Consider the following 14,064-nt stretch of genomic DNA (forward strand, 5'->3'; position numbering starts at 1 on the left):
GGCCTCTGGAACAACACAATCAGAAACAGGATTGTAGATGACAACTTCAGTTTTGTCAGTATTCAGCTTAAGATAACCTACCATCCAAATTGGTATATACACAATTAAAAAGGGATGAACAACAGGGGACCCAGAACAAAACCCTGAGGCACACCTCAGGATAGGGTCAGGAAGTATTTATCAAATGAACAGAAAATGTCCTCCCAGACACATATGAGGGAAACCAATCCAAGGCATGTCTGAATCTCTGAATTAAGTTCTTGGAAGATACATATTTAACACATCCCTCTGGAATCATTACTGTTAGCTTAGCATAATACTAAGAGTTACCACCCCCTCATTGTGACACAGTTCCCGTGACCCAGAAATACACTCATATTATTCACTTTAACACCCAACTAGAGAGGCTGTTCAGCTAAGTTTGAGGCTAGCTAAACATTGCTAACCAAAGCAAGACGTCAGACCAGGTTTAGAGTTTGATACACCTCTGTTTGGTCTGGTTTGGGACAGGTATGGATAATTCTAATTAATTTGTGTGTGTGTTTGTGTGTTTAGGGGAAGACGGGTGAGGAACGACAACAGATGATTAAAGCTCTGAGGGAGGAGCTGCGTCTGGAGGAGGCTCGTCTGGTTCTCCTCAAGAAGCTGAGACAGAGTCAGATGCAGAAGGAGAATGTGGTGCAGAAGGTCAGTGATGATGATGATGATGACGCTGATGAATAGCAAAATACTGACAACAATCGTCACAGTGCTGGACATTATCAAGTTCTGCTGGTTGACAGACATTCACTGCTGTGAGTGGTAGTACTTGTATCTGAATAGTGCTGACTACACATGTATCAGCAGGAAGAACAGTCTGTATGGAGAGCAAAAGCAAGAGGAATAGAATCCACAATAATGATATCAACAGTGATCCAGCATTTACACTGAGACACAAATGTGCTTGATGATGTGCAACTAAAGACAATCAGAGTTTAGATTTACTGACTTCTTAAATGCATCAGAAAGGATGTCTTCTCCATTATTCAACAAATAAACAGTTGAAAAGTAGTTTTCTCCACCTGAAGAAGTAAGCCACAGTGAAGTCAGTGGAACTGACCATTTACAGTGAAACTGAGTCTCACCACAAATGAACATGGAAGATGTAAGTGATGGAGTGTATTGTTGACACGTGTTAGCTCTGTAAGCTGTTAACTCTTCTTTCAACAAGACAGACAGGAAGTCTTTCTTAGAATTAATCTCTGGCTCAATCTTTAACACAGAGGTTGTCTGCGACACACTAACAAAAAAAAAAATGTCTATAACTTTGAAGTAGGGAGGCTGGAGCTTGATACACTATGCAGAGTATCAATGTAAGAGGAAATGACAAGAATTCAAAGTGCTTTCCTCTGAAACCAAGAGTTATAGTCAGGTGCAACCAGTTACCATCATCTCTCAGATGTCCGCTTCAGATTCCATATCATGATGCTGTCTAAAAAAGAAAAAGTCTAAAGGGTGTGTATTCTTATGTAAGACACTCAGTGCATTAACTCCAGTACTGTACAGTTTTAAAGTGCTTTAACTACTTATGCGTTTCTATTTTCTGCTGTTCTATACTTAAACTATGCGCTGTTTCAGGGAACTCTTAAATCCATGGCACTTCTTCGACAGCTGCAATTCACTCAAATCTAGATCATTAATAATAAAAAAATTAAAAGAGCCTTCTAAAAAATAAAACACAGGGAGCTAAGTTAGTCAGCTTTGACTTTTTAACTATTGCTTCACTGTTCTGATGACTATTTTTGGTAATATTTTTAGTAATAAGAGTCCAGACTCTCAGGAAAGCACATGAACTTGATATTTTCTGTTTCATTTCCCTCTTTATGACAGTAAACTGAAACTCTTTCGTGTAATCAGTGGAGCCCATAGCTAAACAGAGTTTAGGTTTAGACGTTCTTGGTGTTCTGCCTGCTCTTGCTCCTCATACACTGATTTTTCCAGCAGACACCAAGGCCTGCTGATAGATGATTGGTCGGTGCTGCACAGACTACAAACAGGAACCCAAGCACAACTGATGCTAAAATCTGGACCCTGAATGTAGTTTCTTTTCTATGTAGAGTCTGTGTATAAATTCGAACCAAATATCAACGTCATAATCCTGGTCAGTGCTCAATGTGTACAAATTGTTTACTAACATGTTTGGGGCTAATTTTCTAATTTGTCAAAAATAATAAGACAAGTTTATAAATCTGAAACACAGTGTTCTGAATCCATGACTCTGATTTCTTACTTTGATGTTGATAAGGTCACAAATTCTTTGAAGGCTGATCTATACAAGTTTCAGCACGTTGACAGAAAACCTCAGCTTAAACCTCAGAACACTTTGGTGCCCTCAAGGGATTAGGAAGATGACTTAAAACAAATGTGTTTTAAGTGTTAAAATTGTTTATATTTTTCAGCCATTCAGTGGAAAAAAACAACCATAATATTTTCCTTGCCAAGACGAATGATGTGAAGTGTGCATGCTAGTATTGTAGAAATGTTTTCCCTGTTTAACCCTGTGTTCTTGAACGCCTCCCTTAGGTCCCAGTGGTCCAGAACGCAGCATCTTCTGTGCAGCCCCCTCCCCTCCACAGCTCTGCTGGTCTGGGGAAGCTCCCTGTGAGGCCAGGCCTCCACAACCCGGAGCCCCAGAACCTCCGCACCGCACAGGTCAGTGTGTGTCTGTGTGTGTGTTTTTTTGAGTCCACTCTGGACATCATAGTTAAAGAGGTGATTCCTGTCTCTTCAGCAGAGATGAAAAAAGGAAACGAGGTGAGTGATTTCAGAAATCCACGGTGAGCTGACTCTCACCTGACTGAGAGTGAGGCAGCAGAGTAAGAGCCGGAGCGGGGCACTGTTACATAAGAACGTTTTATTTTAAAGTTTGATACTTCAGTTACATTACTGGTCATGTTCTTCTCCCTGCTCAGGGTTAGGGCTGCTTTTTGAGGTCTTCAGAAACAGACGTGTGCAAAGAAGAAAGTGGTGCTGACCCTTTGCATTGTGAGAGATGTAGGAACTTGGGAGTAGGGGGCTGGAGAGGGTCATTTGCTGATCGAAGGTGTTTCGATCTCCAGCTCCTCCTGTGTGTGTTAATGATTAGGAGATTAGATTGTGGAGTGCAGGTTGACTCAACGTGCTGAAACTTGCAGAAATCTGCAACACAGAACAATCCTCTTGATTCCTGACTCTCCTTTATTGAAACTGCTTTAAATCAGTGAAGAAAGAACAAACACTGAGTGATCGTACCTGGTTTGGGTGTCTTGTTCTTAAAGACCTCATCAGACAAGCTTTAAATATTTCTTCTTCTGTGTCTGTGTGTACATGTGTGCGTAATCAGAATCAGAATAAGAAAATTCAAATAAAAGCATGAAGACATTCAACACCAGGATGGGTTTTTTTCAGAAGAAAATGTTTATTTAAATCTCTGACTGCGAGGCAGCCTCTTTGTTTCCTGTGTGACGTAGCCCTGCTCCTCCATTACATGTTGAGCTGCTATTAAATATTCAGCAGATCTGTGTGTGTGTGTGAGTGTGTGTATGTGTGTGTGTGTGAGTGTGTGTATGTGTGTGTGTTTCTGCGTGTGCTCTCTTATCAGCTTGTTTTGTATGGACAGAGATGTTCTGCCTGGTTTGTTTTCACCTTACTCGCTGATCAGCTGCTGCCCCCTGCTGACCACTCTGTGAATTAAAATAACAATATTATATCAGTCTGAACACCATAGTCTGTATCTATTTACATTCTTAATATGGAGGCACCATGCTGCTGAAACATAAAAACAAAAATACTTTTAATATCAGAAAGAGATTTGGACTCAGACTGGGGGGACAGATTTTTTTGTGTTGTTTTGTCTTCTTTTGGGATTTTTTATGTTTGTTTTCTATGTGAACTTGTATGAGGTACTTGTCAATATTAAGTGTTTTATCCTTTACGACACCTCTGTCAGCTCAGCCTCTTTGTTATGAAACCAACTGTTGAGGTTATTGGAACAAAAGCTACACTATCAACCTGCTGACGGGTCAGCTCTACCACCTGATTTAGATTAATTTAACTTTCAGACCTTTACTTTGCAGTCAGAAAGCCCTTTCTGTTTTTGTTTCTTGCACTGCTTGTACATGTATAGACTAAATATAGACCAATATGGATTTTTCCAGGCAAATACCAATTGTTTGTAGTCAAGGAGACCGATAACCGATATTTGAGGCTGATGTTGATTTACAGTCAAAGTGCAAATATCGGTGTCAAAATTTTGAAAAATACAAACTCGAACACTTAACTTCATTCAACTACCTTTAAGCATGAGTTTATTAAACAGCTCGCAGGCTTAGCAGCATGTTTTATAAAGTTAAATGAAAACTTAAAAAAAAAAATAGCTGAAGTTTTCTACAGTAAATAAAGTTTTCTAAAATTTCATTGGAACTGCAATAACTATAACTGCACTGCTAATTGGCTATTTCCCAAGCCATGGCTCTGCTTGTAACCAATCAGATGGTACTGTGGGTGGGACAGACATAGACATAGATCAGTCCAACATATCTACAACGTATGCAGCGGCCCACTGGCTGGACATAACCAGGGTTCAGTAGCACTGAATACATAACCAGCTACTAAACTACAGTATAAGATTATGTTTGCTTGTTGTCATGTTTCAAACTGTTGATAAGTACCTTATCTCTTCATATTGTATCTGCTAAAAATGTTGTCTTTAAAAAAGAAAAGTGAGGTTAAAAAGAAGATCTGCCCACCATTCATTTTTCTTTTTCAAAACACACACCTTGTTAAGAGCCATGTCTTCACAACAGCGTGAGTGACATTTCAGCCACAGGTGCCACTGCAATCCACTTCAAACTGATGTCCAGAGTAGAATGTGTTGTTTTTATTTATGATTGAAGGTGCTGTGAAATGGGCATCAGATATTTGTGTGTCATATAAACCCCAAGAAAGAGCTAGACCTCATGTTTATTGTTGTATGAAGTTAGCATGTCTGTGTTAGAGTCATTTAGTATCAGGGATGCTGAAATTCCCCAAAATGCAAATTGACATATCTGTGAAATCATTGAAACAATAATTGGAGCATTGAATGTGGCACTGTTTTATCAAGCTCTATTAGCTCTAGTCTGGTGAATCAGATAAATGGTGCAGGATTTCAACTCAACATGGTCAGTTAAAACACAAACCAGGTGTTGACTGTTATATCCAAATATGAGCCCTCCATCAGTCCTTTTACTTTTATATTTTTTTCAATCCAAAAACTTCCATACTCTCTTTTCACAATGTTTGGACCTTTTTTTTTTTTGCACTTCTAACCTCACTGACAGTAAGCAGTTAAGAACCAAAAGTTGTCAGGCAGCGGCGTTGTTTACAGTCAATGAGTATTTATTCTCTGAATACGCCCTGCGATACAAGTCTGGTTAAAATATGCAAAATATACTCAAATGCTAATTTTTCCTAGCGACCATCTACATTACACACTCTGTAACTGTCACATAATGACTTTCCTGAAAGCCTCAAGTCTGAGGGGCAGTTTACACTAGAAGCACCAGTCACCTTTCATTGACCATGAAGGAATCAACCAGGCTCTTTTCATGGCACTGTGAGCTTACTTATGGACCTGTGGCTGCAACCTGAAAATAAGAGGAGTAACAGAGCTTCTTTAAAGTTGGTGCTAAAGTAACGGCTTCAAAATGTTCCCTTTCCTGACTGTTTGTCAGTGTCTTAGTCTAGCCTCAGAGCACTGCCAGGATCCTGCTCCTCAGATACACATTAACATAAATGAATGGAGAATTTCACAGACACTCCTTTTTTAACATTTGAAATGCCAAAATAAAAGGTCCAGCATGAACACTAACCAGAAATTTTAGCTTTTGAAGCATTCCTTATTTGAGTCCCTGTCCCCAGTTTTGTGTTAAGTGGCTTCTCCCCTCTCCTGCTGGAAATGACTCCAATTATAAGAGCAGTCACTAAAACATGCTACCATCAAAGATTCAAACTCTGCCTGAAGAACAACATAAAAAAGGCAGAGTTGCTCCGAGCAGAGACCTGCAGGCTGACAGATGACTCATGTTTGTGTTGTTGGTTTGCAGAAGTCCACTCATCGCTGAGGAATGCTGTTACCAAGCAGAGTTTTCAAAAAAATAATAAAAAAAACAGGCCATGGTTGATGACAGACACCAGCAGAGAGAGGATTCAAACACAAGCACCAAAAAAGGACCTTGAGTTACATTTTTCAACTCCAGAGGCTCTGGTCAGACATTTTTGACCATTACTGTTCTTTACTATAAGCCTGTCTTTGAAAGACAGTTTGGATGCTGGGTATTGGGTTTATTCTTGCTGATTCTGGTGTTTTGTACGTCATCTTAAACTTATATCACCGCATCAGAAGTGGAAACTGAAAAAAAAAAAATTGCTGCCAGCAACAATTTTCAGAAAGTAATTTAAAAAACACCCAGTTTTTTTACAGAGTGAAAGCAGGGAGTGACTTTCTTCAAGGAGCTACAGAGAGTGACTTTGATAACTCCAACTTTGAATCTACAGCCATGTTCTTGTTGGTGTGATTGGACATTAAAATGAAATTAAGCACAGTGCTGATTTTAAAGATGATTTTTGAAAAACACTACAGAACAAGTTGACCTTTTCTACGTTGGAACAAACTCCTGTCAACTCAAACTGTGTCTTTCTTTGTGCGTCTCCCCTCTGCAGGGTCACACAGTCATCAGGTCAGCAGCCAACGCCAACCTGCCGCCCATGCTGATGTCACAGCGTGTGATCGCCCCAAACCCCGCTCAGCTGCAGGGTCAGAGAATGTCCTCCAAATCCGTGATGTCCCGCTCCAGCAGCTTGGCCAACGCTGTCAGCTACCAGCAGGTACAGAGCTCCACCAGCTTTGATGTCTGCACTGCAGGCTAAAATATCCTGTACGTTTTTAACCCTCTGTGTGTCTCTGTGCAGGCCAGCCAGCAGGTGGCAGCCTCCCAGCGCTCAGGCTCCAGTGCCATGTACATGAACCTGGCCCACATGCAGGCAGCAGCAGCAGCAGGAGGTGTTGGGGGCGGACTAGGCGGGGCCTCAGCAGTGAGTCCGTCCACCATGTCCGGTTCGGCCAGCGGAGGCGTGGGCTCTATGACGGACCAGGCGAGCAGCCAGGCGGCTGCCAAGCTGGCCCTGAGGAAGCAGCTGGAGAAGACCCTGCTGGAGATCCCTCCACCCAAACCGCCTGCACCCCTGCTTCATTTCCTGCCCTCTGCCGCCAACAGCGAGTTCATCTACATGGTGGGCCTGGAGGAGGTGGTGCAGAGTGTGCTCGACAGTCAGGGTGAGCAGGATGATGCTTGTTCTCTTCACATTAAAGGGTTAATCTGATGTTTTCAAACTCCAGTGCTGTTGTAACTCTTTGTTTGGGTTTTGCTCTTGGCAGATGTATTTAAGAGCTGCCTCAGTGATAGACACTAATAAGCTGTCACTGCTGTCATTGTTGCTCCTGCAGGTAAACTCAGAGGGACGCTGCCCCGCATGGAGCCCTTCTTCTGTGCCCAGTGCAAAACTGACTTCACCCCGCACTGGAAGCAGGAGAAGAGTGGGCGAATCCTCTGCGAGCAGTGCATGACGTCCAATCAGAAGAAGGCTCTAAAGGCAGAGCACACCAACCGGCTGAAGAACGCCTTCGTTAAGGCTCTGCAGCAGGAGCAGGTCAGACAGGACAGATAATAATGTTCATTTGTTTCACATCATTTTAAAGCAGCAGCTTTGACTGAACTCCTGCGTGTGTTTATATTTTTCAGGAGATTGAGCAGAGGCTTCAGCAGCAGGCGGCCCTCTCCCCGAGCTCGGCCCCCACTGGGCCTAACGCCTCCAAGACCGACTCCATGATCCGACATCATGCCCTCCGCCAGGTACACTTTTACTCAGCTTGGTTCTGTTTCAATAACAGTGATATGACCTCTTCTCTTTAATGCAGCCAACATTTACAGAGACCTCTGTTTCCATCTGTTGTAAGCACTTCACCTCTGTGTACACCTGCTCCTCTGTGGTATCTGTGTGTCCTTCATGCTAACGCTAACACGCTGTCCGTCCCGTCCCCAGGCCCCCCAGCCTCAGGCGTCTCTGCAGCGCAGCCTGTCTAACTCTGCGCGAGGTGTGCTGTCTAACTTCGCTCAGGCCTCCCAGCTGTCGGTGCCGGGCAGCCTGATGGGGATGACCAGCGCTAAGCACTGCGGCAGCGGAGGAGGCAGCAGCAACAGACTGCAGCACGACAGCCGCCGTCAGATCTACAACATCCCAGGTAACTAAGCTGCGATTCAGGTCAGGTTCACCAGAGGTGTCCTCAGGGTCTGATGTACCCCCCCTCTCATTTATAATCTAAATATCTGGCAGCCCTGGCTTTTAAACCTACAAAACTTTCTCTAAAGGGTTTAACGTTAATACTGAAGGTCCTGGATCAAAACCTGAGGGTACTAAATGTTTAGATTATTGATGGATGTCGATCATCCAATGTGGGACACTGAGTTTTCAGTTCTACAGAAACTTTCTGTCACAAATCATTTTAAGAAAATCTCTTTGCTCTTTAACTCTGCTGTGCAGTTATAGTTCAAACACCATAGCCAAGAGCTCTTTAACCTGGCAGACGATATGCAAAAGTTGCAACCAGTGCTGTCTAAAAGCAGAAGCTGCTTCATTAATGTTTTGTACAAATTACTGTTTGCTAAAGACACAGATATATTCAGCATTCTCTCACCTCTGTTTGAGATAAGAGACGATGATTAATTGATGTAAACTGTCTTAGAGGTAATAACGGTGCAGTTACCTGAAGACTTTTTAAAGCAAGGCAGACACATGAGAGCAAATCTGGATTAGCTCAGTTTGCTTTTTCAAGACAAAGACGGTTTGTACGGTCGTGTTTTACAGTGTTACCCTGTAACAAAATGTGTGATCTTTGGACTACATCAAAATTATTCTGTAAAGAATCATGAACAGTGTGCAGGAAGTTTTGCAAATCAGAGTCCTGAGAGGGTGATAGCAAAGAGGATCCTGCACACTCTTTTTGGGAATACGCATTACCACCCATTCACTATACACTAGCTCCTGCCTACCTGGGTCCGTCGTCCAGGTATACACTCCTTCTTGCTCTGCTTGTGAAAGACGCCTGGTACTCCCAGCCCAGCGCGGCTCCAAATCTCTAGCCAGACTCTTCTCCTGTGTTGTGCCCAAATGGTGGAATGAATTACCTAACTCTATACAATCAGCAGAGTCCTTTTCTACTTTTAGGGGATGTCTGAAGACTCATCTGTTCAGGGAACACTTAAGCACTTAATCTGACCCTTCTCCTCTTTGTCCAGAAGGTCTCAGACCCAGCCCTTAGTGAATATTCAGCACTAATTACTGAATGTTGTTGAAGGTTGAATTATATTGTTGCAGCAATCAATTATTGTTAGTTGGCTAGATTATTCTACATTATTAAAAAAAAAAGATCCTGCACTTTATGTCAGCACCTGCAGCTGAATAACTTGTAGCACTTGGCTGCACTTAGATTTTCCTTCTGTCTAAATTCTTGCTTGTGTTGTACGTGACTTTGGACAAAAGCGTCTGCTAAATGAAAATGAAGAATCTTGAAATTTGAAAGGTCTGGTGTAGCCCTCTGATATTTCTGAATTGGATTTACAGATGGCTTAAATTTCAGTTTGCTTAGTGTTAAAAATGAAGTCATGGTATCTCACAGTCTCTCTCTCTCACACACAGGGTTAAATATCGCCTACCTGAACCCGGCGGCGGTCGGGTCCCATAAGAGCTCCAGCTTAGCAGACCGGCAGAGAGAGTACCTGTTGGACATGATCCCACCTCGATCCATATCGCAGTCCATCACCGGACAGAAATGAGCCCCGTTCACCTGCCCCTCCCCCTGAAGCCCCGCCCACCTGCCCTCCTACCCTCAAACTGAAGCACTCCCAGATCAACCCCCTCCTCCCATCGCATGCAGTGCCTGTCCGTGTGCCTACCTAAACCCATGAGACCCACCGAGTCGGACAAAGACACTAAACTGTCAGTGCATCTCAAACATTCTTATTATAGTCCAAATCTTCTTCGTCAGCGTTGTTTAACGATTATAATTCCCATTATCGCTGTTGGTAGCACTACTATTATTATTATTATTATTATTATTATTATTATTATTATTATTATTATTCTACCTGAAACCACCATTTCTGCTTCAGTTCTTTTGGAATTTTTGCTTTTTTTTAAGTGTTTGGTCCTTTGTTTTTTTGTTTTGTTTTTTTTTTCTCTGCCGTCTCTCCTGGAGCGCCGGTGGATCATCGTAGAGCCTTTAGGCTTCAATCATCCAGGATTAATTTCTCCTCTGATTATAAAGCTCACATGTGAACATTGCAAGTAACAGAAGATCAACAGGGTGCATTCTGGTTGCTATGCAACATAAAGTTTACCAAGTTTGAAGCTTTGTAAAAAGTGTCGGTGCGCTATCTTCAAGAGACAAAGTGGAAAATTTTGACGACAGAAACCGAAATGATAGAAACAGCTCCGCTCACTCTTGAAAAGAGGACAAGGAGACTTTCATCGGGAGGGCACACACTTGTTTCATCTCATCGAGAAAGGTGGATAAAGTTAAAAATCCAGAAGAGACCCCGCTGAAATCAGAGCGAATCAACTGGACATAACTGACAGACATTGCAGAGAGAATCCTGCGCGATCACCCAGCATCACCCTCATCGGTTTCTTCATTTCAGCCGCTCTGTTTGAGGACGTCAGCGGATGTTTGCAGACGTTAGCGGACGTTAGCGATGGATGTACGCGGGACAATCTGTGATAATCAGGACTGACAGAAACGTCTCGACTGCACGCCCAGACTCCGGCTCAGAGGAGCTGAAAGGCCGGAGGACGATCCAGTATTCACAGGGGAAGAAACGAGTGTATTCTCCCTCCATCTCATCTCACCTCCTCCCCTTGGCTCCCCCATCCCTCCCCTCTCTCCCTTCGGTCCTCCAGTATGCACAGACTGAACCCTTTGGCTCCTCTCGGCATCACGTTCTTTGAGAAAGTGGAAAGAACTTAAATCTGAAGGTGGAGGCACTTTTCGTGCGTCCAGACTGCAGATTATGTACCTAAAATCCAGAGAATCTGGATTCTTTTCTTGTTATATTTTAGATTCTTTTCTGATCGTCCCCCTCCCCTCTCCTCCCCCTCTTTTCTTTTAGTTTTTGGTTTGTTCATTTCTTTGTGTTTTTTGCGGCGTCTCCAGATGAATGGGGGGAATACCTGAGAGGTATCAGCCCCCGGAGACGATAATAATCAACATAGCTAAAAACAGAAACTATTGAAATATCTGTATGGATTATGTATAGGTACCTAGCTTCAGAGGAAAAAAAAGGATGTGGATTTTATCTTTTTACGAGAGACACGGATCAATCATCGTGTGCACGCTCTGCACACTAATCGCCTCACTTCAGAGGAGCACTTTGCATCTTTCCGATTGGAAAAACATTTTTTTAAAAGAGGAAAAGATTGTTTCACAGAGAGCGGCTCAGGTCTGGATGGTGGAGACCCCCTGGATGTTGTGGACAACGATAGTTTTAATCCTGATGTGTTGGGCTCGTGTTGGTCTCTGTCAGTGTTAGACCTCAGATCAGTTTGTTTGTTAAACCACATCATTGAGTTCATTTAGCGAGACACTTGCAGAATCAGTCTGTGTCATGAGAACTTGAACTTTCCCAGAGGAATGGGAACCTTTCAACGAATCCTGCATGCTTCACAGGTCAACCGGTATTCTCAATTAGTTCTAGGAACTTTATTTCACTTCATGGCTAGTCTCATTAACACAAGAGTTTCTTTGTTAAAGCCTGAAGCGGTAAACATCACCATTATTAGAGCGCGAAAGGTGTGTTTAATAGGTGTGAACCAAGATTCCTTTTTTTTTTTGATACAGAAGTGAAGTTACAGATAAAAACAACAAAATGTGGATTTGATTGGTTCTGACAACCTTTGTCAGGTAACAGTAATGAGACACTAATGCACAGTCCATCACTGACATGAGACCAACACTGCTGCAGAGTGTTACAGGTGACCTAACACATCTTCTGGCAGCCATGTTTGATTTTTCCAGTGTTTGTGTATCACCTGATGTTTCTAAATGTTCCCCCCGGTCACTGCTTATCACCTTTCAGTCTCTCACCTTACGACTCTGTGAGGTTCATCTCCAAAAACCTGCAACAAGGATCTGTTTATCAACCCTCAGTACTTTAGCTGGCACATGCTGACATGCTAACTTAGCAGGTGCACCAGCAAATTGTTTGAACCAAGTCAAAGCCTTATGCTAACAGTAAAATTAAAGCACTTCTGATGAAAGACTGTTGATTAGCTCGTCAGCTAACAAGCTAAGCTATTTAAAAAGCAGCACTTGTGTCTTTGAAGCACTTGTTTTTACAGCTCAGTCTCCGTCATGATTGAGAGGTTTGTCTGAGATCCTGTTCTCCTGTTTCTTCAGTCTCACTCGGCTCACTCTGCATCAATCATATCGGATTGTTCATGTTCAGAAGGTTTAAATGTTATATTTCAAAGGCTCCCTCTGCTGTTTAAAAAGGTCTCAGTGAAACACCAAATAAGATATTTACAGTTTGCTATGAGCATCTTATCATTCCCAGGTATCCCCTGTCTAACTCTGCCCCTTTTCTGGTCTCTCTGACTCCAGATTGGACCATAATTTCCTAAATGATCATAGAGTTAAATTGAAGAAGACTTGAAAGTAGAGATTGAGATCACAAACTCATTAATAAAATGTTGACTGAGATAATCAACTGAGAAGTAAAACTATTTTCAGTCGCCCCCTGCTGGCCAGAAAAAAAGACGGCTGTATTCATTATTGGTGCGCTCATGAACTCCTCTTTTTTTCCACATCCCTTGCTTTAAATTTGACTTTTTTGATCCTTGTGTTTGTGACTGTCAGATGTGTGTGTTTTGGTTTACCACATTTTAATGCAAATAAGAAAGTCCAGACCTGCCGTCACCTCTTACAAACAGACTTTGAAACTACCTAGGTTTAGAACCACAGATGGTAAAAAACACCAGTTCTCTTTTGAATCGAATGATTGAATTTATTTTTATGTTTTTAACATCCTGGCAGAATTTTTCTGCCTCTCATAATTTAACTCAGCAGATTTTTCCTCTCTGCAGCCAAGCTGAATTTCAAAATGAAACGCTCCTGTCTCTCTGATCCGCAGATGCATCCACACCTTTGGACCGCAGAGTCTTTCAAAATTTCAATTTTTAGATTTCAAAAAGTCATTCTTTTACTCTGATGTCTGGATTGAGTTCTGTTTTCTTTCTATTGCAGTTTTAAAAAAAAAATAAACAAATGTATTGATAATGAAATAAATGACACGATATTTGCTAGGTTTGAAGTAATAATGACTTATTGTACATAAGCATTTTTTCCTCCCTTGTACTGAAAAAAGAAATTAAATGGTTGTATATTGTGTAGAAAAGCAAACAAAAAGCCATGAATATTGTGAAGCTTGTCATTTCGTTTTGTGATCACTGTGTATTATTGTGTAACAAATGTGCAAAATGTTTGGGATTCTTTTTTTTCCCCTCCTCCTCTGCTTCTTGAACGCTCCCTGGATTATTTCGCTTTGGTTGAGGACGAGTTTGTGTTTGCAGGAAAGTCACTGGTTCAGGTTTGTTGGGTCTGCAGCCTGTTACACACCCAAACACTTCTTCTGTTTCTCCCTCTGAGCTGTGAGAACGGGAACATTGGAGCTGAACCTGAATTTGCTTGGGGTTAAAGTTTTTCAGTGTGTTACTGTTGGATTAGATGGAAAAAGCTGTCTTATAGTTTGAACCAGGCTGAACTTTGTGTTTTTTACAGATCTCGTCCACCTTACATCTCTGCAGACCACTTTGGTTCTTTATGACCCATGTAGACTTTTACATGAGCTCCATTAAAAGTTATATGACAATATATTTCTTTTAGTTTAATTTTTTCAAAGGTCACTTTTGTTTTTAGGGGTGGTCAAATCCCCAGGCAGGAAAATACTGAAACCT

General features: G+C 42.0%; 1 protein-coding gene across 1 annotated transcript in view; it reads left to right on the top strand.

Moving 5' to 3' along the window:
* The window catches only part of gatad2b (GATA zinc finger domain containing 2B), a 51,840-nt gene extending 39,049 nt beyond the window's left edge, over positions 1-12,791 (top strand). The window contains exons 4-11 of the mRNA XM_074686692.1: positions 556-687; positions 2,563-2,691; positions 6,721-6,885; positions 6,970-7,333; positions 7,505-7,707; positions 7,800-7,910; positions 8,101-8,299; positions 9,754-12,791. Coding sequence (XP_074542793.1) covers positions 556-687; positions 2,563-2,691; positions 6,721-6,885; positions 6,970-7,333; positions 7,505-7,707; positions 7,800-7,910; positions 8,101-8,299; positions 9,754-9,890 — 1,440 coding nt within the window. The 3' untranslated portion in view covers positions 9,891-12,791. The remainder of the gene's footprint in view (positions 1-555; positions 688-2,562; positions 2,692-6,720; positions 6,886-6,969; positions 7,334-7,504; positions 7,708-7,799; positions 7,911-8,100; positions 8,300-9,753) is intronic.
* Positions 12,792-14,064: the final 1,273 nt, after the last annotated feature.

This window comes from Halichoeres trimaculatus, unplaced genomic scaffold (genome assembly GCF_033239565.1).
Source record: "Halichoeres trimaculatus isolate MK-OKI-2021-1 unplaced genomic scaffold, fHalTri1.1 fHalTri1_scaffold_14, whole genome shotgun sequence".
In the NCBI taxonomy this organism is placed as follows: Eukaryota; Metazoa; Chordata; class Actinopteri; order Labriformes; family Labridae; genus Halichoeres; species Halichoeres trimaculatus.